At 36.6% G+C, this 26,994-nt stretch overlaps 1 protein-coding gene across 1 annotated transcript in view; it reads left to right on the top strand.

Annotated features, from left to right (window-relative positions):
* Window positions 1-26,994, top strand: part of LOC150082216 (obg-like ATPase 1) — a 333,082-nt gene that overhangs the window by 57,558 nt on the left and 248,530 nt on the right. Inside the window, exon 2 of the mRNA XM_090380053.1 lies at window positions 16,330-16,441. Coding sequence (XP_090236179.1) covers window positions 16,344-16,441 — 98 coding nt within the window. The 5' untranslated portion in view covers window positions 16,330-16,343. The remainder of the gene's footprint in view (window positions 1-16,329; window positions 16,442-26,994) is intronic.

The raw sequence follows: 26,994 nt of genomic DNA on the forward strand, positions 1-26,994 counted from the left end.
TATTTCTCCACTTGTTCTTAAAACTTTCTTATTTCCCCGGTGTGTTCCCCGCTGCTTGAATATTTGCTCATCCAGCTATTTTCTAAAAAGAGTGACAAATCCCTCCCACCCAGTTATTGTCACATTGCACTTACTTCTACTTTTTCTAAAGTAATGAAGAAATTCATCAACTGCACACTCCTAAACTATCTAGAAACCTCCCATCCGATCAGTGATCACCAGTATCGATTCTTTCAGTGTCGATCTACTGGTAATATTCTGGCTTATGTTACCCATCTGTGGACAAATTCAGTAGAAAAGTTTTGTGAGACTCATGGTTGCTCTTCACATTTCAAAGGGTTTTGATCGTGTCATCTAAATAAGTTCCATCTTATGGTTTGCCAACTTTTTTTTTTGTAATTGTGTATCCAGTTTTCTCTCTGAACATTCAATTCAAGTGATGATAAATGGCTTTCTGTCTTTAACTTCTTCATTAATGCTGGTGTTCCTCAAGGTTCAGTTCTTTTTCCCACTCATTTCCTCTTATATTAATGTTATTAATGTTTCTTCCATTGACCAGAAATCTTATCCATAGTTTTGCTGATGATAGCACGTTGCATTCCTCTTTCCAATTTGAGAAACCTTGCCCTGCACAAACAACTTGAACTTCTAGAATATCCACTACCAATTCATTAAATGCTGATCTATTTTCCAGTAGATCAAAGATAACTTAGTGATATCAATCCTTTTAAAACTCAGTCTTGTCTTATGTCTTGCAAGAAGAATTCTTCGGCTCCTGTGCTTATTTTTGATGACACTCAGGTTTCTAGACAAGACCACATATCTCTGTTAGGGATTACCCTGACTTCTAATCTCTCATGACATAAGCACATCACAAATATTGCTTCTCTGCCTATAAAAACTGGGTTTTCTCTTTTGCTCTCATTATTGCTATTCTTCCAAACAACTACTCACTCTGTAAAAATCTGTAATCTGCCCTACTGTTGAATATTGTTCTCACATCTGGGGTTGGTGCCCCCAAAATCTCTTAGGCTTCTTGACTCCATTCAAAAGAGGGCAGTTAAGTTAATTAAAGACCCATCTTCAAAAAATCTCTCCACTCTCTTTCTCATAGACATTCTGCTGGATTCCTTTTCTATAGATACTTCCATGGGCACTCCTTTCCAAATCACTTTGAACATATGCTGCAACAAGTCAGCATTCTTTTACTGTCCAACTTAAAACTCACAGAACCAACTTTTCTTCTTCCTAATTTATTTCAACTTCCATTTTATGAAACAATTTCCCAAAAATTACAATCTACAGAAATTCAAGTGTAATATTAACAAGTATCTTCTTTCATGTTCACAACCCACGTGGCACTAAGTACCATAGGTTCTTATACCTTTTGTGCTTGGAGTTTCATTAAAAACAAAAAAAAAAAAAAAAAAAAAAAAACCCAACTCACACACTACTGATTGAACAGTCTGACTCCAGTGATGGGAAAATCATGGAGACAGTAATGAAGAGTTCAGTATAGGAAGACATTTAGGTAGGAATGGAATTCTGGAGGATACACTAAGTAGTTTTGTTAAGGGAAAATCATGTTTAACTAACCTGGTTATCTATTTTGACATGATCACCAATGAACTGGATGTAGAAAATTGTTTCCTTGGATGTAGGAAATTGTTTCCTACACCAAGGTCCTACATTCTTGGTCCTGTGCACAAGTAAGCAGGAACTTGTTGAGATCATGCTTAAGAGTCTTAGATGGATTGCAGAGTGGCTTGCAGAGCAAGGGACAGGGTTGTTATTAATGGTTACCCTTCAGATTGGACTAATATTAAAAGTGGGATCCACAAGGATCACATCTGTGAGCACTGTTGTTTCTGATTTTTTTAAATGGCATCAATGAAGGAATACAGATTGTGATATCAAAATTTGCAGATGATGTAATGATCTTGAAAATGCTCAATGATCAATGCTGAATAGCACTCCTTCAGAATGATTTGTATAGGCTTCAAGGATAGTCAAAAAATTGGTTTTATACTTGGAGACTAGCGATCCAAAAATAACTTACACACTTGTTGCAGTTGAACTGAAAACAGTAGAGGAAGAAAGGGGTTTGGGGATTATGATACTAGCTGATATTTAGTTCTCTGTGTGATGTAGACAAGTGGCAGTGTGGTGGCCATGTTTTCTTATTGATGATATGTTGAAATATGCTTGTAGAGATACAGGGGGGGGGGGAGGTTGTCATAATCCTATTGCCATTTGTAAGACTGCAGCTTTAAAAAAAAAAAAAAAAAATGCACCTAATATTTGGTTACCACAAATCCAGTTAACATATATCCTATGATAAGTGCACTCCATACTGATACTGTTTGTCTGATATGTACCTATATTTGTAGTTACATAAAGTTTTGCGACTTTGGAGCACCAATGCTATCCTTTTAAACAACAATAATAATTGTATACCCCTCTGATTCCTGTGATTATTCAAAGAATGAACAGATTATTTATTTTTGAGCTTAGAAGCTAATATGCATTATAAATCCAAAAGTGAAACTATAGCAAAGTTTTTGGTTTTGGTGTGATTTCCATAATCTCATGCACGTTGCTGTTCTAGTTATGCTTTCTCAGTTTTCATAATTAAAGAAATAACTTGTTGAAATGCTTTTTGCCACCTGGTTCAGATGAACGAAAAGAGAACACATTAAGGGTTTCCCTGGAACTGATGGAGTGAAAAGGAAATGTCTGTGGATCAAGGGGCCATTTTCACCTTTAAGCAATAATATTTGAGAAGAACCATGACTCATACTAATACTGCAACCAACAGGATGAAAGTAACAACTTTTGTGCAGTTTTGGAAGGGGTATAATATCCTGATGGCAGTGAGAAGCATAACATTTCTGCAAGCTGGAAAGACATTGAGCAATCCACCAAGCCGGGTTGTTGGAGAAAACTTTGCCCACAATTTGTCCATGACTAAAAAAAAGTAAGAAAAAATAAAAAAGGAAATTTTAGATAATGGTAAAACACCTTAACTGGAAGTGGATACTGAAGATGTAGAGTCACTAGAGTATCACAGAGAACACCTCACTACTAAAGATTTGATTGGCTTGCAGGGACATATGCAAAGCAAAGAAAAGGATGATAGCTGTGATGAAATCTTCAATACCCCCTCAAAAGCCTGAACCTCAAACATTTTTAAGAGAAATTATGATGAAGGCAGAAGCCACAATAGGAATCATAGAGAAAAAAGACATCTTGTTAACTTTCTTTGAATGCATTTTTCAAACAGGATTAGTTTATTATCTGCATGCAGTAATTGTATTTATTCATATTTCATTTTAAAAAGATCAAAATATTAGAAAACCTTTTGGAATGTATCTCAGCAAGTTACATGAGTTTATATGAGAAATTAATTTTTGGTTAGTGTATGTATGCTCAGTACGATTTTTCCATGAATGTATTGCATGTGTTAACTGAGTAATGTGTGTTTAGTTTCTTGAAAGGATCCAAAGAAGGGCAACCTACTTGGTGAGATCTGCAAAATTTCACCCATACGAGAAAAGGCTTCTGATATGTAGGCTACAGAGTTTGGCAACCAGGCACCTCAAAGGGGATATGATTGTGGTGTATAAGGCCCAGAGAAGGGATAGTAAAATGAGTGAATGGCAAAATTTTCACTGTTTTAAATGATTCCAGAACTAGTAGCCATTAATTAAAATTACAGGGGAAGCAGTTTAGACTGGATTGTAGGAAGTTTTCTTTAAGAGTTGTTTATTACTTAATTAGTAATAGTAGTAGTAGATCATGCAAGAAAGCAAGCTTATAAAGCAGCTTTGCTTTATAAGCTTTATAAGCTTCCAAAAAAAAGAAACCTTCCCACATCACCTGTCCATCCTTTCCAATAATTTTTCTAGTTATTCAAACTACCCACTTCCACAACAGTATATGGAAGTTTATCCCAACAATCAACCACCTGTTGGCTGAAGGCAAACCACACATCTGTCCTACAACCATCCTTCCTCAATTTGAATTTATGCTCCCTCATATGTGTAGTCTGTGCTAGGGAAAGAATGCCATCAGTGCTGAGCTTTGCTCAGTCCATTTTTAAGCCTTAAACACCTATGAGGTGTTTGTCTTTGTAAGACCACCCTTTCATTCTCTTTAGTGGTCTCACTGTTGTTCTCTGCACTCATTCCAGCACATCCTTCTTAAAATGGGCCTCTGAATCTGTATGCAGTACTCAAAATGTGGCCTAACCATTGACTGGTACAATGAGATAATCACCTCCTTATTCCTGCTAACAATGTTTCTGTATATCATTGACAAATCCCCACAAGCTAACCTGGCAACCTGTCTGCATTGATCAGAATACTTCATATCTGACTGCACAATTATATCCAGGTCCTTTTTACTTTCCACTACACTGAGAATGTAATACTACACAGCTGATACGTATGCAATACTTTGCATTTGTCAGTGTTAATACTTCAACTGCCATCAGCCCATCTGCCTAATTTTTCTAGATCTTGTCGAAATAGTTTACCTTGATTACTGTCAAGATAACTTACCTTTACAGGTCGTTGAGACCGGCAGCTTGGGAAAATTACAAGGTCAGCTGAATAGTCACCATTTGAGCATAACGACAAATAAGGCTCTTGGAGTTATTATTATTATTGGCCATACGGTGCAAGAAGCTTGAGGCTTATGCTGCACCAGCCAAAAAAAAAAAAAACTTCCAGTACCCCAAGAGAGAGAGAAGTAGAAAGGAATCTTCTTCTTCTTCTTCTTCTTTGGTCCTTAGCTGGCAGCTGGGGGAGGCGGTTGGCCACGCAACCAGTATGCTGCTGTAGGTGCCGCAGGGTTTCGGACTTGCTCTGTGATGTTCTTCCATACCTTACGATCCATGGCATCAGTCCTGGCCTGGTTAAGGTCGAGACGTCGGCTCTTCAAGTCATTTTCCACTTGCTTGGCCCACGTTTTCCTAGGCGCGGTCCGTTGAATGCTCCATTGGGTGGGTCGTTGTCTCCAAAGGAGTGTGGATGGTATTCTGTTCGTGCCCATTCTACATACGTGGCCAAACCATCTAAGCCTTCGCTTCTGGATTTGGTCGGCAATGGTTGGTTGCTGTTGGCATCTGGCGCGGATGGTATCATTAGTGATGCGGTCGCGAAGAGAGATGCCCAAGATCTGCCGCAGGCATCGCATTTGGAATACCTCAAGTTTGTTCAAATCTAACTTGAGACAAATCCATGTTTCCGATCCGTAAAGAAGAATGGGCAGGATCAAAGTCCGGAAGAGTCGGATTTTAGTCTTTGTGGAAATGTTGGTCCTCTTCCACAGACACCATTTGAGCGAGGCGAACGCAGTGGCCGCCTGTCCAATTCTGCTGTGGATTTCCATGGTGGATGCAACTTTCTTCTCCTGGACCAGCGACCCAAGGTATTTAAAGTCCTGCACTTGCTCGATCTGGACGCCTTCGAGATAGATGGTGGCTTGCGACCCATCTGTTGTCAGGGCCTTTGTCTTACCAGCATTGATCTTCAAACCGTATGGCTGGGCAATGCGGGCAATGTCGTAGAGGATGTCCGTGGCTTCAGCGTCGTTACCGGCAAGGATAGCACTATCATCAACAAACATCAGGTCAGTCACATAGTGATCCTTGTCATATTGTATGCCCTGTCTGTTTCTGAATGCTTGCCTCATAATGGCGTTGACCACGATGTTGAAAAGCAACGGGGAGGCTACATCCCCTTGGCGGACTCCAGTTTGGATGGTAAATTCCTGAGATAGATCGTTCTGGATGCGCACCTGGCTGGTTAAACCGTTGTATGCAGTTTGGAGGAGTGTGATGACTTTTCGAGGGACATGTTCAACCTCCAGTAGTTTCCATAAGGCAGGCCGGTGGACACAGTCGAAAGCAGACTTAAAGTCAATGAAAACAATGACGGTTCGCTGTCCACACCGGATCCTCTCCTCCATCAGCTGACGAATGGCAAAGATTTGATCACAGCATCCTCGCCCGGGTCTAAATCCTGCCTGTTCTTCTCGACTGGTTTGCTCGCGATGTTTTTGCAGTCTTGACTGGATGATCTTCATAAAGACCTTTCCGATGATGGAAAGGAGGCTGATGCCACGGTAGTTCTTGCAGTCCCGGTTATCACCTTTCTTGTGGATCGGTACGATAATGGCTTTCCTCCATGTTAGCGGAATTTGTTCAGTGCACCAGATGGTTTTGAGGAGTGAGTGTAGTCGGCGAAGCAGTACATCTCCCCCGGCTTTGATCGCTTCTGTGGTGACTTGGTCCACTCCTGGTGCCCTGCCATTCTTCAGGGATTGTATTGCTGCTTTCACTTCTTCTACTGTAGGCTCAACATCGACCATGGAGACCTCAGGGGGGTCGATTGAGAGTGCTGTTGCTGGCGGTCCCTGAGGTGGGTCGTGATTATACAAAGCTTTGAAGAATTCACTCCACCGTTGCAGGCGTTCGGATGGTGATCGCACGAAGGTCCCATCAGCATTCTTGATGTTGTCACTAGTCAATTTGGTCCTTCCACTCAGACATCTGAGGGTGCGGTAGAGAGTGCGGTACTCGTTCTTGGATGCCGCCACTTCAAGATCGTCTGCCACTTGGTTCCAGTATGCTTCTCTTTCTGCTGTCATTCTTTGTCGGACTTCTCGGTTTAGCTGCCGGTACCGTTCAAAGTCGACCAACTTTGCCTGTTTCCGCTTGTCCACGAGGTCGAGGCATTCGTCTGATATCCATGGTTGCGTTCGACGTCGGGCAGGTGGACATAGGGGCTTGGCACATTCCAGGATGGCATCAGAGATCTGCTTTTCTTCTTCATTTATATCCTCGGGTACGGGCAGCATCTCGAAGCGGTTGGATAGGGCGATCTGATATGCCTGTTTGTTGGCAGCATTCATTAGCTGCCTCCAGTCCAGCTTGGCTGACCGAGATGATCTTTTTGCATGCCGTAATTTGAGCTGCACCTTAGCCCGGATGAGGTAGTGATCAGATCCGCAATCAGGTCCCCTCATGGCACGAACGTCCATGAGGAGAATGACGATATCCAGCTCAGGACCCTGGGTCTGCCAAGCCCATACTCACCAGATGTGAGCCCCTGGGGTTAGATTGATAGCATATACCCAGTAATTTTGTGGTGTGGTGAGAGAATGCATTGATTTGAATTTATTTATTTTATTTTTTTGGCGGGTGCAACAAAAACCTGGATTCTTTCCTTTACACTATATGGTTAATACTAGATGTGAACTTCATTATTAAAAAGCTTGTGTGCCATAAGTCAAATTAAAACAATAAAATTTTATATTTTATTAATAGTAACAATTTAAAAAAAAAACAGAATGAACAGCATTAATGCTATGACTCAAGCTTACAAAAATTGCCAATTGCCACTGCAATACAAGAAAATGATCAGTTAATAGTAGTGTTTTACTTTTCAAAGAAGTATTTAATGTATATAACAGCATATTTCACTATGTTATAACTGCTGAACTGATTATTTGTAGTCCACATAAAAATTATGGTTTCATTTTAAGAACTACACAGACTGTAACTTGGGTTGCACTTCATGCTTGATTAATTCCCAAAAATATTTTATAGATAAAAAAGCAACTTAAGTTATGTAAACATTGAAACTAGTTTCATTTATTGATTCCCCTTCCGTGCTCTTTAACATATAGCAAATATTTAATCTTAATTTTATTGTTACAGTAATGGTCTCTTATCAGTGCTCCAGCCAACCTGCAGTCACTTGTTGATTGGTTATTCAATAATGAAACTGTAAATTCTGTCCCATCCCCTTCCATGCAAAATTCTTGAATAATCGTCCTTCATGTGTTCTTTAACAACTATAAAACAAGCCAGTGTACTTTCAACTGTTTAGCCTCCATTGTAGCAACCTAGCTGTCTGGCAGATTTTGCCACTTTTCTAAAGAAGAGTACTGAATTATAATGAATTTGAAACACTTTTTATTATATATTTATTATACACTGGACTCCCGCTAGTCCGAACTAATTGGGACCGAGCCCTGTTCGGATTAGCCGAATTTCGGATTAGCCGAATAACGTACCCCAGATTTTAAAATGAATAAGGAGTGAGTGACGTTGATAGCTTGAAGTAATGCTTCAGGAAATCCCAAGCTACCTTTGATGATGATCATTAAATCAGCGAAGCCGAGAGCGCTTTTAAAAATATGAACATTAACAATCTTCCAGTTCATTACAAATGTCAAAAAAAAGCTTGGATGAACGGACAGCTTTTCATTGAGTGGTTTCATAATCAATTTGTCTCAGCAGTGAAACGTTTCAGCAATGAAAATGATTTGTCACCTCGCGCCATTCTCCTCATAGACAATGCGCCATCCCACCCAGACGTTTCCGAGTTTACATCAGGGGATATAAAGGCAGCTTTCTTACCGCCTAATGTAACACCGTTATTACAGCCCATGGACCAGGGGGTGTTACAGTCTATCAAGCTTGCATACAGAAAGAAATATCTGAGGTCCTTGATAGAAGATAACACCAATTCACTTTCTTTACATGAGAAAATGAAACAAGTGAACTTAAAAGATGTTGTATATTGGGTTGCTGAGCTGTGGGAGAGTGTAACCGGTGGCAAAACATAGCATCTTCTAATCGATTTTCATCGTTACGTCAAAAGAAATTAACAGAGTTTGTTACTTCTGAAAAATGGCTTTTGTTCCTGTTTTGGTGTATAAGTATTGATCTGTAGTTTTAATAGGCCATGTCAAACACTGATTTATTAATTTTGTATTAGTACAGTACTACAATAAAATACAATTTTTTGTGGAATTCTAAATGTCTTTGTACCATTAATACCATTTAAATTTAACGTATTTAACATATATTTTGCGAACTAAAAAATTTCCTCTCCGCTGACCGAAACGTGTTCGGATTAGGCGGACGTTCGGATTACCGGGGTTCGGATTAGCGGGAGTGCACTGTATATATATATATATATATACCGTATTTCCCCATGTATAAGACACCTTTTTTCGAAAAATTTGGGATCTAAAAACTGGGTGCATCTACAGTGGTTGTAGATTTTTTTTACTTGCATTTCCCGCTTTTTCGTGCTTGTTGTCTTTGCGCTCATTGTTTCACACTTGTTACCAGTATATTAGGTTACGTTTTGCCACATTCTGCCCAGAAATGGGTCAGAAAAGATTTTTGTACAGTGCTGAATTCAAGTTAAAAGTGATCCAGTTTGCAAAAGTGAATGGAAATTGTGTTGCTGAACGTAAGTTTGGTCCTCCTCCAACTGAGAAAACAATCCGAGACTGGCTACGGGAAGAAGAAACCCCACTGAAAACGCCACGGCAGAAGAAGGCCATGAGAGGCAAGTCAGCAAAATGGCCTGATTTAGAGAGGGAATTGAAGATATGGATTGAAGAGATAAATAAATATATAATATATATTTATTTCTTGATGAGGAATAATTACAGATACTGCTGAGAATGATTTGTGGTACTTTCTGTTCCACTTCCTCAGTGACTGGGATGTTATAATCTACAGTAATATTGATTCACATACATCTTTCACTATTATGACACTTACCTTGCAGTAGTGGCAGAGCATCTCACAGGTGCCTTTTGAAAATAACATTTCAACATTAACTGTTACTCGATTAAAATTCTGAATTTTTTTCTGCCTTCCTAAATATAGTGAAACATTTAGTGGAATAGTTTCTGAAGTGATTTTCTTATTGTTTTCATATAGAAGGTGCCCTACCATTGTTTTTGCAACTGTTTGGATTTTGCTTGAAGAATGGCATAGTACCCAGACGAGCGCAATGCTGTGTTTAAAAGTGTTAGGTTGCTTGTTTTTCCTCTCCAACTAGGTCAGCAAGCAACATAAATAGTTTCAAAATTTTGCACACTGTGAAGAGCAACAAATTTGAAATAAGCCTGAAAACGGAAGTAACATAAAGTATTGAATATACATAGTTTTTATATATATATATATATATATATATATATATATATATATAAAACTATTTTTTTTAATAATATTTATATGCATCATAGCAGAAATACAGCAATACCCCGCATAGCACATAATTGGTACCGAAACTGTTCTGTGTTATGTGAAACCGTGCTGATTGAGGTATAATTATAATGGGTTTTAATTGAATGTCTACCAGAGAAACAGTCAGTCTATAAACAAATTATAATAAATCTATAAACAATTTGTGGTTGATAGCCAATTAAAAGAATTTGAAATTAAAAATATTGCAAAAATTTTATTAATGAAAGGTAACATCATTAGAAATGAGAAAAAAGTTTTATTGTTTATTTAGGTATTTCAATAATAAAGTCCGGTGAAGTCTTTTTTTTTCTCGGTGTGCAAGTCTTTGTAGCACCAAAACCCATCTTGTAAAATTTTCCGTATCTTGATGCTACATTCAACATCCAGATCTCCATTCATAATCGCCTCACGGGTCATGTCAACCCCCACCGAAAAACTTTCTCCAATTCTTCTGTTGGAAATTCTTTTGGTGCCACTTCAGTGTTATTCACTTCAGAATTGTTTTCCTCTTCTTCATATGCAGTTTGCTCGTCAATTTCAAGGAGAGTTGCATCATTAAGTCAGTGGTTCCTAACCTTTTTTGACTCACAAACCCCTTTCAACATAATATTTTTATCGTGAACCCCTAAGCCTATATTCTCTGAAATCGTATAAAAGTACTGAATTTTCATTATAAAATATTTCCAGTACTACATTTTTATAAGCGACATTACATAATAAAAATTATTATTAAGTATTATTTATACTTTGTAAAGCAGTTATTGATTAGTCCAAACTAGATTTTGAACAGGCTAAGAGTAGAAAACTTGCTTCTTGCCCTAATGGTAGCCGAGCATTCTGGTCTTTCCAAATCTTGTCCGCAATTTTTGCCCCTCTCTGTTCCCACCTCTGTCAAAGCCAGATGGTTCTGTTGCCACATCAGCCAAAGATAAAGCTGACCTGTTAGCAACCTATTTTTTTTTTTCAACTCATGTATTGATGATCTTGGTAAATCACCTCAAACCTTTTCCAGTACACTCCATTCAGTGAATCCTGTGGTTTTCCGTCAAAATAATGTCAGAAGGATTTTGATGAATCTGATGCTACGAATGTTCCAGGTCCTGATGTTATTTCTCCACTTGTTCTCAAAACCTATGTCCGTGAACTTACTCCTGTTTTGTTGTTGTCTTGTTTCACTTTCTTATTCCAAAGATATTTTTCCTTCTGCTTGGAAATTTGCTCATATCCAGGCAGTTCCTAAAAAGGGTGACAAATTCCTTCCATCCAATTATCGTCCCATTGTGATTACTTCTACTCTTTCCAAAGTAATGGAGAAATCAATTAACTGCCAACTCAAACTATCTGGAAATCTTTCTTCTGGTCAACGATTGCCAGTATAGATTCCGTCAGTGTCGTTCCACTAGTGATATTCTGGCTTATGTACATCTATGCAAGAACTTCTAGAAGAGACAGAAAATGGAATGAAGACATGAGAGAAAATGGAAGTGAAAAAGAATATTATTGACACTATCAAAGAAAAGCATTTAATGTGGTATGGACATATAAAACGGATACAAGAAACCAGATATTCAAAGGCTATCCTGGAATGGATACCTCCTGGAAGAAGGAGAAGAGTAAGACCTAGGAGGACATGGATGGATGGAGTACGGGAATGCATGACAGCCCGAGATTTCACTGACCAACACACCTTGAACCGCACTTTATGGCAGGAAAAAATTCCTACCAAAAAATAACTTGTAGGCTGAGGAAACCCATTGTAAATGGAAACACTCCTCTTGAAGAAGATGTGCATCTATGGACAAATTCAATGGAAAAGTTTTTGGTGAAACTTAAGCCATTGCTGTTGATATTTCAAAGGATTTTGATCGTGTTTGGCATAAAGGTCTTTTAAGTAAGTTTCCATCCTATGGTTTGCCGGCTGTTCTTTGATTGGGTATCCAGTTTTCTTTCTGACTGCTTACTACAGGTGATGGTAGATGGCTCTCTGCCTTCTAACTTCTCCACTAATGCTAGTTTTCCCCAAGGTTCAGTTCTTTCTCTCACTCTTTTCCTCTTGTATATTAATGGCCTTTTTCATTGACCATAGTTTTGCTGGTGATAGCACATTACTTTCCACCTTCCAGTTTGAGAAATCCTGCCCAAACAGCTTCAACTTCTCAAATATCCACTGCCAAATCCTTAAATGCTGATCTCTAGGCAATTCTCCAGTGGGGCAGAGAAAACTTAATTTCAATCGTTCTAAAGCTTATCATATCTTATATCTTGCAAAACGGATTCTTCTGCTCCCATGCTTATCATCGATGACCCTTCAATTTCTAGGCAAGATCTTGGGGATTACCCTGACTTCTAATCTCTCTTGGCACAAGCACATTACAAATATTGCTTCCTCTGCATCTAAAAAACTTCGTTTTCTCTTTTGCTCTCGGTGTTACTTTTCTTCCAAACATCTGTTCACTCTGTACAAATCGCAAATCTGCCCTACCATGAAATATTGTTCCCATATCTGGGACGGTGCCCCCGAAACCCCTCTCAGGTTTCTAGATTCCATTCAGAAGAGGGCAATTAGGTTAATTAATGACTCATCTCTAACAGTGTCTGTCCACTGTCTGTCTCATACACGTTCTGTTTCTACCGCATGTCTTTTCTATCGATGGTTACTTCCATGGGCACTGTTCTTCTGAATTGGCTTATATAATTCCCACTCTCTCTTTTAAAGCAGTCCGAATACATGATGCAACCAGCCAACATACTTTTACTGTCCAACTTCAAACACACAGAACCAACGTTCTTCTTCCTCGTTTCCTCGTTTATTCATTCAACTTCTGTTTTCTGGAACAACCTTTCTTCATATGTATATCCTGAAAATTACAATCTACACAAGTTCAAGTCTAATGTCAACAAGTATCTTTTTTCTTCTTTTCAACCTTCAACCCATGCACAGTACTAAGTACTATAAGTTCTAAAAAAAAAAAAAAAAAAAAAAGTACCTATACATAAGCAAACTCCTTAATTGAAAATAATTCTTGAGAATGAAAAAAATAAAAAAAAATAGTATGGAAAACATTTAATTAAAAAAGATTGTTTAGGCATGGGTAATGCACTTCCATCATTTCTACTATGCATGTAGTATGAATGCATCGTTTATTCATATCTTGAATGAACCTTCAGGACGCGTGGTCGAGATATTGCACTGCTTTGAATAAGTAACTTCACCAGACTAATGTTACTTATTCTCGGCAGATACCACCACTGAGATGGCACCATTTTGAAGCTTGTTGGCTTACTCATCGGTGAGTGAGCAGGTACCCTGTTGTTGCAATTATGACAACCCGGTTATGAAGTATAACTCCACAATATGAGAGCTGCTTGATGTTGAGCATGGTTTAATCTTAAACTATTTCTTGACTAAATGTCCAAGAGTATGAAAAAGGTTGTTTATGCATGGGTAATACACTTCCATCATTTCTACTACCCAGGTAGTATGCATGCATCTGATTTTATCTCGCATTACCCATGCATAAACAACCTTTTTCATACTCTTAGACATTTAGTCAAGAAATAATTTTAGATATTTATTTAACATGATATACTGTAAGATAGTAAAGTAATTATAAGGAATTGTGGGAGATGTGGTTTATTTCTTTGGCGATTGTTTACTTTTTTATTTAATTTTACTTTACTTTATCGTTTATTATTAGCTATATTTTGTAGTTTACAATAGCAGACGCCATTACAGAATTTTTAGTGCGAACCCCTGGAACACTTTTGCAAACAACCGGTTAGGAACCGCTGATCTAAGTAATTTGCACGTACATTGGCAGTGTCAAAAAGTTTCAAATCCCAAGTCTTTTCCGATCTTCACAATGTCTTTGGCAATTGTCTGAATTCGTGATTCAAAACCAGTGAAATAATTTGCCAAATGGGGCAAAACATGATGCCAAACAGAACACGTTGTTGGCAGTGATTTCTAGCCAAGATGCAAATATATTTTCGATTGGATTTAAAGGGGTAAAAAATAAATTGAACTGAAAAGCTATCATGTCGTCCTGTCAGGACAGAATTAAGAATACTGAACACTGTTGCACGTTGCTGGTGACTGCCTGAGAGGAACTATTGGCACATGTGCCAGTAGCTCCCCTCAGGCACATTTATTTTCACATGGTTATTGGCACATGTGCATGTGAGACAATACAGTTGGCACTGCAGCATATATGTAGAGTACGTCTAGGCTCTTGAATGAGTTTTAATATGTACAGTAAATTTTTGACTTAAAACTTAATTGAAAACTGTGTTATAGTGAAACCTGTACTGTTTGAGGCCATGCTAAGCAAGGTATTGCTGTATATGCACTTAGTGGTCTTTTAAATTGGAATTTAATGGAATAGACTAAGAGACTGATGTTTTTATTTTGTCTCTAATACTTTTTTGTAATTTTTAATAAAATTAATTTTTTTTTTTTTTGTATTTTTGAAAATAAAAGGTATTTAAAAGTTTTAATCATTTTTAAAACTTAAAAAGTTACAATAAGTATTGTAGTCCATTAAAAAAAATGAATGAAATATTGTTCAAGAATTCCATTTTCTAAAAAAAAAATTTTTTAAAAATAGGCACCTGTCAGGTGCCCCACTACCATTTTTGCTACTAATTGGGTAGTGCTGGGTTAAAATGGCATTGTTTCTTTTTAGAATAAACTTTAAATTAAAATTTAATTTCACTGCATATAATTAAAAAGGAAATTAATGTTTTTTGCCTACAGCAATCTTTCATTTTAATAAAGTAAAGTGCAGCCATTATCAACCCACTGCAGGGTGGAAGCCTCCTCAACAATTCATGCTGAGGGAAATGGACCATAATCTACCACGTTGGTCCAGTGCGGGTTGGCAGATTCATTTTAATACAGTTAAGCATAATAGAAGTAAAAGGAGAGAGAAGTTATGCCAAAAGAAAAAGTTTGGAAAAAGCCTTTTGAAAATAACTGTGCATTGAATTGTTTTTACATCTTGATGTGGAGTGTAGTGCTTTTATTTTATCCCATGTCTTTGAATCTACATGGTGCCATAAAATATGGTAAAATTCTTGTAAATCACTATTTGTTTTAAACTTGTTTCATATTTTTTGGTTGTTCCAACAGAAAGTGAAGATTGCATAGTGCTGACCTGCTTTTCTGAGGCAGTCACTGTTTTTTCTGCTAGTGTCATTCTTTAGCATTGAAATTTGTTCATATTCATTATATTATGGAGAGAGAGAGAGAGATCCATGTTACCCACTAGTTTTGATTTTATTAAAGTAGTGGAGAAATTTGAGTGGCCAACTGATATTATGCCTTGACCTCATGCCAGATTAATGATTACTAATACAGATTCTGTGTGTCATTTCACAGGGAAGCTCATTTAAATTATATACCTTTGATTAAATGGCATGAAAACTTCTGAGAAGTCTTATAAAATGTTGTTGGGTATTTGTTTGTGTTTGATATGAAGGCCTTCTTATTAGGAATTCGGTTTATGGTTTTTACTTTTTGCAATAATTGACTAATATGCTGTTAGCAATTCTTTGTTATTTAAATATATAATATAGATGTAAAAACATCATTTGTTATTTAAAAATGGTTTGCCAACCTGTGAAGTGTAATAGAGAACTCACTGTTGATAACTGCTGTATTATTTCATTTTCTAATGATATCAAAAGATATTTAAAATTGTATGTTGAAATAACACATTGTTTATATGAATAGCATTCACTTTGGGAAGTAGTTGATTATGATTTATGTATAGCTGAATATTGTGTAAAGTAAGAAAAAGCAAGGTTGGAACACTTCTATTGATATGAATGTAAAGCAGTATTATTTTAACTATTGTTCTTATATATATAGTAATATAAAACTTATTTATTTTACAAACCGCACATTATATATATATATATATATATACAAATTACTTAGGGCTCACTTATTTCTGAATCTCTTGTGATTTCAATGGTTAACCCCTGAAGATGACATTGAAATCGAGTTATACAGCTATAAGTACTTTCTTAATTTTTTCCTGTGTTTTCCATAGTTCCAGTCACCATTTTCAGTTTATATTCTATGCTCATCCCCAATCCCCCTCATTTATCCTTTATATTTTCATTATGGTCGTTGGGTTCTTTCTGAAAAAAGTGCAGTTGCTCTAGTCCATAACCGTATTACAATTCTTTAATATACTTTATTTAATTTCTTATATATTCAATTATATATATATATATATATGTAGTTATTTATTTGATAGGTACTTTGTTAAAAATGCCGCCCAAGAAAAAAGAAGAGCCAGAAAGGCCACTTCTTATAGGTCGTATGGGAACAAATTTGAAAATTGGTATTGTAGGATTACCAAATGTTGGGTATGTTGAAAGGAAAATTAAGCTCATTCTTGTAAAAATGCAACTTATTCAGATATTAAATTATTATTTTTGTTTGATGGTAAATTAGTTTTTCAGCTTTTTATCTCTAGATATAGCTCTTTTATAATTAAAGGACATATTACACCTAACATATGTATTTCTGGAAAACCATATGTTAACTGAATATAAATTCCAATATAAAGTCATGTAACTTGCTTAGGTACATTCCTGAAGATTTCCAATTTTTATTTTTATTTTTTTAATGAAATGTAAATAAACACAGATATACCTGAGAAACTAAACATGTTTGAAAAATTCATTCAAAGGCAGATGAGTTGCCTTCTTTTCATCATAAGAGTCTTATAGCACATGATGATACTGCAAAGGTCCTTCCTCATCAACATTACTGCTTAATTTTCAGTTGTGATCAGAATCCTTTGAGAATCATATTGTCTCTTTCAACTTCATCAGGATTTTTCTTAAACTTTTGAAGTTCAGTCTCTTTGAAAGGGATGATTGTGATTTTTTCATCACAGTCATCCCTTTGCTTTGCATTTGTGACTGCAATTCAATCAAATTATCAGTTGTTGAGGCCTGTATGAGACTCAAGCAACCAGAGGTGGACTGGGTCAAAAATTCTTACAAGGGAAAACTTGTAGAATCATCATAGCAGTGTAGCAGTGTTTATGGCCATATTGTGAGGAAGTGTGTGTAGGGGGAGGATTACAAATAACTAGAGTAATTATTGATCGTTAATTTTAATGAATTTTAAATATAAATCACAATTATTTTATAAAAATACAATATTTTTTAATTTATTCAACAATACTTAACATAAATAAATGGTGATAGCTTCATAGTCATAAAGATAAAGCTGAATTGTGTAATGTTAATCCCTTTAACTCTTAATTCATGGGTGGTCCAATTAACACAAATTACCAGCTAAAGGGATTAAAATTCTACCATTCAGTAGTGTCGGTTAAACCTATACACTGCCTCTCCCACATATAGCACCGAGAAGTCATGCTTGTCATAATCACACCACAGTGACCACAGTCAACTACCTCGTATCAATATATATGGTAGCCACTAGCTGCAATGGCAACCTGGTGGTGGTGCTGCTTTTATCAAACAAACTCTAACAGCGTTGATACGACTACTAAACAGGCAAACAAAACATTTCCAATGACTTGACTCGTATATTATTGTGGATAAGGAAGATCCATATTTTTGTTATTATGATTTTGTGCTTTTAGTTTTCATATATTAGTCAACAAGTAGAATGTATCGGAGGTCAAAGTGCAATATTGAAAATTACACTGGGCTCCAGCCCGCCAGGGTTTCCCCCAGTAAGTCTTATGGCCAGTCTGCCCCTGCTAGCAACTCATTACATCTTCAGCATCAGTTTCCTAGTTAAGGTTTCTCCCTGTCTAAAATTTGCATTGTGAGATTTTTTGTGTTTGTGGAAGCCTTCATAGTCATGGGCAAACTCCAACAAATCTACCTTCAACAATCCTTCATAGTGGATTACTTGATATCTTTCAAGCTTACAGCAATGTTTCTTGGTGCCATCAGGATGTTATAGCTCTTTTGAAACTTCATGCGAGTTGTTGATTCCTTCCTGATGATAGCAGCAGTACCCTGAGCCATGCCTCTCAAATAATACTGTTTGAAAGAGACAATGACACACATTGATCCATAGGCTGGAGTAGGGAAGTGATGTGGTTTTTTTTTAATGAGAATCCCAAGCACAAAAGATATAAGATCCTATAGTACTAGTACTGTGCATGGGCTAAAGGTTGAGAAGATGAAAGAAGATACTTGTTGATATTATACTTGAATTTCCGTATATTGTAATTTTCAGAAAATACGTTTGAAGGAAAGTTGTTCCAGAAAACAGAAGTTGAATGAATAAATGAGGAAGAAGAAAAGTTGGTTCTGTGTGTTTGAAAATGGACAGTAAAAGGATATTGATTTGGTTGCGACACGTGTTCAGACTGTTTTAGAAGAGAGAGAGAGAGAGAGAGAGAGAGAGAGAGATTGCGTTAATTATAGAAGCCAATTCAGAAGAACAGTACACATGGACGTATATATGGAAAAGGTATGCAGCAGAAACAGAAGGTGGAGAGACTCTGTTAGAGATGAGTCTTTAATTAACTTAACTGCCCTCTTTTGAATGGAATCTAGATACCTGAAAGAGGTTTTGGGGGGCACCACCCCAGAAATGGGAACAATATTCCATGGAAGGGCAGATTTGCAATTTGTACTGAGTGAATAGCTGTTTGGAAGAAAAGTAATGCTGAGAGCGAAAGAGAAAACCTAGTTTTTTAGATGCAGAGGAAGCATTATTTGTATTGTGCTTATGTCAAGAGAAATTAGAAGTCAGAGTAGTTCCCAATAGAAATATATGATATTGCATAGAAATCAGAGTGTCACCGAAGAGCATAGGAGCAGAAGAACGTTTTTGACTAGATATAAGACAGAACTGAGTTTTAGAAGGATTGAAATCAACTAAGTAATCTTTGCCCCACTGGAGAATTACTTGGAGATCAGCATTTAAAGAATTGGTAGTGGATATTCGAGAAGTTGAAGCTGTTTGTGCGGGGCAAGGTTTCTCAAACTGGAAGGTGGAATGCAATGTGCTATCATCAGCAGAACTGTCGATAGGATTTCTGGTCAATAGAAGAATGTCATTAATATACAAGAGGAAAAGAGTGGGAGAAAGGACTGAACTTTGGGGAAGACCAGCATTAGTGGAGAAGTTAGAAGACAGAGAGCCATCTACCATCACCTGCAGTGAGCAGTCAGAAAGAAAACTACATACCCAATTACAAAAAACAGTTGGCAATCCATAAATGGAAGTTTATTTAGAAGGAAAGTTGTTTCAAAGGCATTTGATTATCAAACATAATCAATTGCCTTTGAAATGTCAAGAGCAACTACTTGAGTTTCACCAAACTTTTCCATTGAATTTGTCCATAGATTGGTAACATAAGCCAAAATATCCCATTGGATCGACAATGACAGTATCCATGCTGGTGATCGTTGATCAGATGGAAGGTTTCTAGATAGTTTGAGTTGGTGGTTAATTGATTTCTCCATTACTTTAGAAAGAGTAGAAGTAAGTGCAATGGAATGATAATTGGAGTGATTTTTCACCCTTTTTAGGAGCTGGCTGGATATGAGCAAATTTCCAAGCAGAAGGAAAAACATCAGTGGAATAAGAAAGTGAAAAAAGGTGACACAAACAGGAGTAAGTTCAGGAGTACAGGTTTTGAGAACAAGCGGAGAAATACCATCACAGGACCCGCAGCTTTCTTAGCATCGAGATTGTTCAAAATCCTTCTGACATCCTTATTGTACTGGTAGGAGATGATTTACCAAGATCATCAATAGACGAGTTGGAAGAAAAGTAGGATGCTAGCAAGTCAGCTTCATCCTTGGCTGAAGTGGCAATAGAACCGTTTTGGCTTGACAGAGGTGGGAATAGAGATGGGCAAAAGTTATGGACAATAGCTTTTCCCAGGGACCAGACTGCTTGACGAGAAGCAAGTTTTCTATTCTTAGCCTATTCAAAATCTAGTTTGGATTGATTTTCGCATCCACAATGAATGTGATGTGAATTCATAACGGATTAACAGTGCATTAAGTACTATATTTTTTTTTCATCAAATATTTTTTCACTCCTCTTAAAAAAAAAAAAAAAAAAAGGTGCAGAAACCAGTTCTGGAAAAAAGCATTTAATTACTGAGAGTGAAGACTGAAACATTCTTGAAGGCCTGTAGGTTCTACTATGATACAGTAAAGGTACTTCAGTTTGAAGTTGCCAGTTGTATTGCTGCCTGTTGGTGAGGTTAAGTGGCATTTTGCATGAAGGCTTCTTTGTCCATAATATGTGAAGGTATGTTTTTTCTACTCATTGCCTTTTGTAATCCCCATCTCAGTTTTAGAAATGAAGTCAGGAAACCTGTGGCTGCTTCTTAATCTGCACTAGCAGCTTCAATCATAATTTTATATTATGCAGGCCTGCATGGATTTTTGTATCTTTGAAATTAAAAGGATCAAATCCAGCCTACCCTGTATTAAAAGGATCAAACTTACTACCTCACATTGCCTTCTCTTATACAAGTTTTCAGATTCTCATTGATATATCTTTGCTTCCTTTTGAATCATTGTGAATTTAGCTGGAATCCAGTTCATATATTTTTCATCAATCCATATTTTTGAAAGTCTTTTCCATTTCTTCCATTATGCTACTAAATGCTCGAGTGGAAAAAGTGAAAAAAAATTGACTGATCATATTTGGTTTCACATATTTCCTAATTCTCTCTTTATCTTTCACTGTAATACTTATTGTTGAGCATGTTAACCCTAATTCATGGAAAATGATTTAGGGTTCGTTTTGCTTTCAGGTCTTCTTATTATTTTTAATTTTTTCTACAAAAATAATTGCAAGTCTTGTCTTTTTCAGCAGCACTCTCACTTTTGTCTTCTCTTTTCACCCATCTGAACCACGTAGTAAACAACACAACACAGTAACCATGACAGCGATGTGCACGAGACTGCCGAAATAATGTTTAAAGTGAAATTGAAATCTTTGTTTTGGTTTTGCTTTTGGTATTTATAACATATATTACTTTCTAATCTCATAAATAAATAAATTTTCTGTTTATACTCCACACATGACCATAGAGGTTAGAGAAGTGTACAGTTAGTCATTTACAAGGATAATATCATAGTTCACCAAACATGTGAAACTGTATTGATCAAATGGTATCATTGTGGAATGTACACATCACTGGATGTGTGGTAACTGATGTTAGGTGTAGTAACACGAGTTTATAACCAGGGGCGACTCGTCCATAGGCACTATGGCACCCCCAGCCAATCTAGATATACAGGGAATGGAGTTATATGAAATTTTGTGAAGAACAATGCACCGCAACGAATATTTTTATTAACAGGACCCGTATCCTCTATTTCCAGTAATTATTTTAATAATAAACGAATAAAAACACAAAATCATTTCCAACTTTGAAGTTTAATTAACCGTAGGCCTCACTGTGCATCAGGCAGTAACACATTTTGCATTCCAGTGAGTATCTGGTAGTTGGTTGCCATTGGCAACCAGCCAATATACACTTTTAATAGGTGAAACGAATCAAAGTCACTGTAAAGTGCGCAGTGCAGATTTCATCATCGACCATCATGGTGTGTAGCCACAATGTCAGTGTCTTTTTGTTATTCGCCCGAATTCCTGTTAAGTAACTAAATATCAGTGTTAAGTCAATACTCAACAACATTCAACAGTGTAATTATGGTATTACAGCTTAATTGCGAATTGAGCTTGAACTTGGTAAGTTGAAGTTATATTATGAGGTGATGCGTAAGTAAAACATTATTTCTATGACACACGATTTTGTGAAATTCTCCGTGGTTTCCCTTGAAGTAAATCGCATGACAGTGAATAAACTTCGGCAACTTAGTTTTTCACAATTATCTCTCCAAGAAAAAAATGCAATTAAAAAAGGCCACCCCACACCAAAGATTCAAATTTTTTCAGTGGGGAATAAGAAATATATTCACAGTTTTAAAACTGAATGGTGTCAAAGGAAAGGTTGGCTTTGCGGTTGTGAATTTAAAAATGCATTGTTTTGTTTTCCATGTTTACTGTTTGGAGGTGAATTTACGTGGACAAAAAGTGGCTTTACAAACATAAACAGAATGAAAGAAAAACCTCTAAAACATGAGAGTTCGAAGAAATATATTGATAATGTGATTTCACTATCACTTTTAGGAAGCGTAAATATTAAAGAACAGCTTAGTGGGGCCTACAGACTTTCAACTTGCAAACATAACAGAAAAGTTACCAAGAATTATGAGGATTACCTAAAATAATAGACTGCATTAAATTTTGTGGATAGTATGAAATTCCTTTATGTTGACATGATGAAAAAGACGATTCTAAAAATCCAGGAGTATTCAGAGGATTAAAAAATTTCGCCTGTACATTAGATTTCAATTTAAAGAATCATTTAGAAAGTAATGCAACATTTAAAGCCATTTCAAAACTATTCAGAATGATATTCCTGACTGTTTTCTGCAAATATGCTGGGATGAAATAAAAAGAGAAATTAAAGAAGCTTTATTCGTAGCTGTTATGGCTGATTGACACAACAGATTTCAGAACATATACAAATATTACGTAATTTTTCTGAGATATGAACTGAATGGAGACATTTTTGAGCATTTTTGGGGGGTTTTTCACTCCGGAAAACCAAACGGAAGACGGAATATCAAAGTATGTTCTAGATCATCATCATCAGCCATTTTCAATCCACTGCAGGATGAAGGCCTCTCCAGCAACTTTCCAGTTCCTTCTGTTTTGAGCACTGGCCATCCATTTACTACCCACAAACTCATGAATTTCATCTATCCATCTCCGCCTTTGTCTTCCAGGTTTTCTTCTAGCTCCTCTTGGATACCATTCTGTTATTTTCTTAGTCCATCTGTCATCATGTCTTCAAGCTATGTGTCCTGCCCAAGACCATTTTAGTTCTTTAGTTTTGATAAGAATGTCCTTTACTTGAGTTTGCTGCCTAATCCATGTGTTTCTCTTCTTATCTAACAGTCTGATTCCCAATATGATTCGTTCCATTCTTCGCTGTGTAGTTCTCAGCTTCTCTTCCATTCTTTTGGTGAGTGCCCAAGTTTCACTTCCATAAGTCATGGTGGGGCGTATACATTGGTTCATTATTTTACGTTTCAGACAAACTGGGATATTGCTCTTCAGTATGTGACTATATTTCCTGAATGCTATCCATCCAAAATTTATTCTTCTCTTGACTTCCAGCCATTTATCATTATTACAGCTAATAACTGGTCCCAGATAAGTATATGACTCCACCTTTTCAATTATTGCTCCTTCAATCATTATTTCCCTTTCTGTGGCATACTTGTTCATCATTATTTTTGTTTTAGCCATATTCATCTTTAGTCCAAAATCCTTACTAGCTGTGCATAACTGATTAAGATTTTCCTCTAATTATTTGGGATCGTGGCTTATGACCATCGGAGCAATATGGCCTTAGTTGCTAATGCTCCTAAAAACCAAAACAAAAACAAGCTTATGACCACAATGTCATCTGCAAATCGTAAATGATTTAGGTACTCTCCATTCACATTGACTCCTTTCTGCGACCAGTCTAATCTTCTGAAAGCTTTCTCAAGGACAGCAGTAAACAGCTTCGGAGATATTGTCTCCTTGTCGAACTCCTTTCTCAATTTTAAATTTCCTACTGTCTTTGTCTAGTCTAATAAAGGAGGTAGCACTCTCATATATTTTCTTCAAAATCATAATATATGGGGTATCAATGCCTTGTCTTTCCAGTGCCCGAAACATTGCCTAATGCTGTATGGAGTCAAGTGCCTTTTCAAAATCCACAAATTCCAGGCATAATGGTGTTTTATATTCATTTGCTTTCTCCATTAGCTGTGATATTACGTGAAGGTGATCCATAGTTGAGAATCCTGTCCTAAAGCCAGCTTGCTCTTTCGGTTGAGTCTCATCAAGTGTTCTTTCTAATCTGTTAGTAATGACCCTTGTGAACAACTTGTAGATGTGGGATAACAAGCTAATTGGTCTATAATTTCCAATTTCTGATTTATCTCCTTTCTTATGCAGCAAAACTATGATTGCATTATTCCACTGCTTAGGTGTCACACCTTTTCTAATGCAGTTTGTGAAGAGCCTTGCCAGTTTTTGTGTTATGTCTCTTCCTCCCAATTTTAACAACTCTACAGTAACTTCATCTTCCCCCGGGGCTTTCTGATTCTTCATTTTCTTCAATGCATGTTCTACCTCATCAGGAAGAATATCGGGTATGTCGTATATGTTGCTACTTCGCAATCCATCTTCCCCACTGCTGGCATCATTCCCCTGCTCCTTGTATAATTCTCTATAGTAGTCTTCTGCTATTTGAATTATGCCTTCTCTGCTGTTTATAAGTACACCATCGCTATTCTTCAGTTTCAGTATCATTTGTCTTTCTGTATTACTGCTCATGGCTGCTGATTTAAATCCTTTGTTTGTGTTCTAGATCAGTTAGACATAATTCTTGAAGGAAATACTCAAAAACTGGTTGCACAATTTGATGGTGCAAGTGTGATGAAAGGCAAGAAAGGGTGAGTTCAGGCTAAAATAAAAGAAGTGGACAAAAATGCATATTTTATTCACTGCTATGCACACCAACTGAATCTGATGATGAGAAATGCAGCAAGTAGTACTCGAAATTCAAGAATGTTCTTTTCAAACCTCATGTCGATACCAACATTTTTCTCTAGATCACCACAGCATCTCTCTGTTCTCAGAAAGCAGATGGACAACCGTGTTGCTTGACCTTCCCTACAAGATGGAACTTCAATATATGCACCGTGAACAGCGTTTGTGAACATTTTCAATCCTTAAAAAAGTGCATGGAGGAACTACAAGCGACAGCAAACACAGATAAGATGATTTCAGAAGCAACTGGAATTTTGCACATCTTGAGTAATGAAAAATTCAAGTTTTGGTTAGAACTTTTCCTTCAGATAATGCCTCACATGGAAGTTATTTATAATCAAAAGCAATCTCGAGAAATTGAGGCAGTTAAAATACATGAATATATAGGAAACTTTAAGAATGCCATTCTAAAAACCAAGAATTTAATGTACTGTGAAATTTCTTCAAAAACACTCATGATTGAAGCGAAGGAAGTATACAACTATATAAGTGTTGACATAGGTGAGAAATATTCTTTTACAAAGCAATTAATTGCTGTTAAATTGTTTAACATGGAAAACTGTTATTTTTTGTACGAAAATGCCCACAGAAGAGGTACAGGAGACTACTGAGGCATATCCCATGATTGAAAGAGAAAAACTTCTTGTGGAATTACAAGTTTTCTATAGCAGACATGATCTACACAATTATTGCAAATTAACTGACTTGATTGAAATTTATCTCAGAAAATAATCTAGCTGGAGTTCTTGGTGAACTTACAAAACTCATAAAAGTTCTTTTGACCATTTCGATGACTACTTCAGAGCCCGAAAATTTAACATTAAAAAGAATAAAAACTTTTTTAAGGAGCACTATGAATCAGGAAAGGCTAAATGCTCAAGCAGTGGTTTCAATAGAGAAAAGCTTGGTCAACAGTGCACCAAACTTGAATGAAAAAGTTATTAATCTATTTTCAACAAATAAAAACCGAAGAATGGATTTTGTTTTTAAATAAAAGTTCGTCTGTTAATGGTAAATGTCTAGTTAATGTTTTATAGTATTTTTAATTTGCTTATTATTATTACTGTGTATGTCTACATGTCTTATAACCAAGGCAATTTAATGCAACTTTAAGATGCAGCACCCCCAAACATCGGAGTCACGAGCCACCACTGTTTATAACAAATCATGCATTGTTAATAAACTGTGCCAAAAATTAATTGTACATTTTGCACATTTTTACCTATAAAATTACTGCTTGTAAATAATGATGGGTATAGTAAGTGTTTGTATATCATAGTGGGTTTATCACACTTCTTATTTGAAAAGATCCATATTTGAACTCTGTTGCTGATTAATTGATATTTTTTAGAACTTTTCAAATGCAGAATTAGTTAATCTTGATACAGGCACCTGGTTTTTCTCTGATCATTTAAGTGTTTATTTTTGTGAATGATCAGACTAACCCTAGGATGAACAACCATCAGAATCAAAATTTTGAGCCAGCTATTCTTAATGCATATCTTTGCTATGCAATAAGATAGTCTGTGGGCCATGAATCATAGATAATACAGGCCTACAGTGGCTTTGTGCTCTGGCTAGTCATTGATTAAAGACATATTACAAGACCTTCTTAACAGGAATGTAGTTATACAGAAATCACAGTATGGATTTCATAAAGGGAACTATTGCGTGTCCAATCTGATTGGCTACTACTATAATGCAGTAACAAAGGAACTGGATGCAAAAAATAATTTTGATGTCATATATTTAAATTTCAGTAAAGCTTTTGACACTGTTCCATATGGAAGACTGCTATACAGGTTGGAGAAATGTGGCATTTGGGTCAAGTTACTGCTATGTAACAAAAAAGGGATGGTTGACTGGCAGAAACCAGAGGTGGTTATAAATGGGTGCTACTCTTCTTGGACTGATGTTATTAGTAGTGTCAGTGATGGGCCCCATACTGTTTTCAGTATTTATTAATGATATTGAAGGCATATCAAGCTTGTTATTTGTCAGGATTGATTAATGAGAGGGATCAAGGCGTATTACTGCAGCAAGACCTAGAAAAACTAGATGTGCCGAGAAGTGGCATTCGAAGTTTAACGTTGATAAATGCAAGGTACTGTATATGAGCAGCAGTAATCCTAGAATAACATACTAGTTGGGTGGTACTACACCCAAGATGGTAGAGAACAAAATAGACCTAGGGGTCTATTTTGTTCTCTACCATCTAATATGAAATTCTCTGAGCTGTGCAGACAGGTTGCTAGGACAGCTCATGATGTTC

Source organism: Mastigoproctus giganteus, chromosome 8 (assembly GCF_048544385.1).
Source record: "Mastigoproctus giganteus isolate SK-2022 chromosome 8, ASM4854438v1, whole genome shotgun sequence".
Lineage (NCBI taxonomy): Eukaryota > Metazoa > Arthropoda > Arachnida > Uropygi > Thelyphonidae > Mastigoproctus > Mastigoproctus giganteus.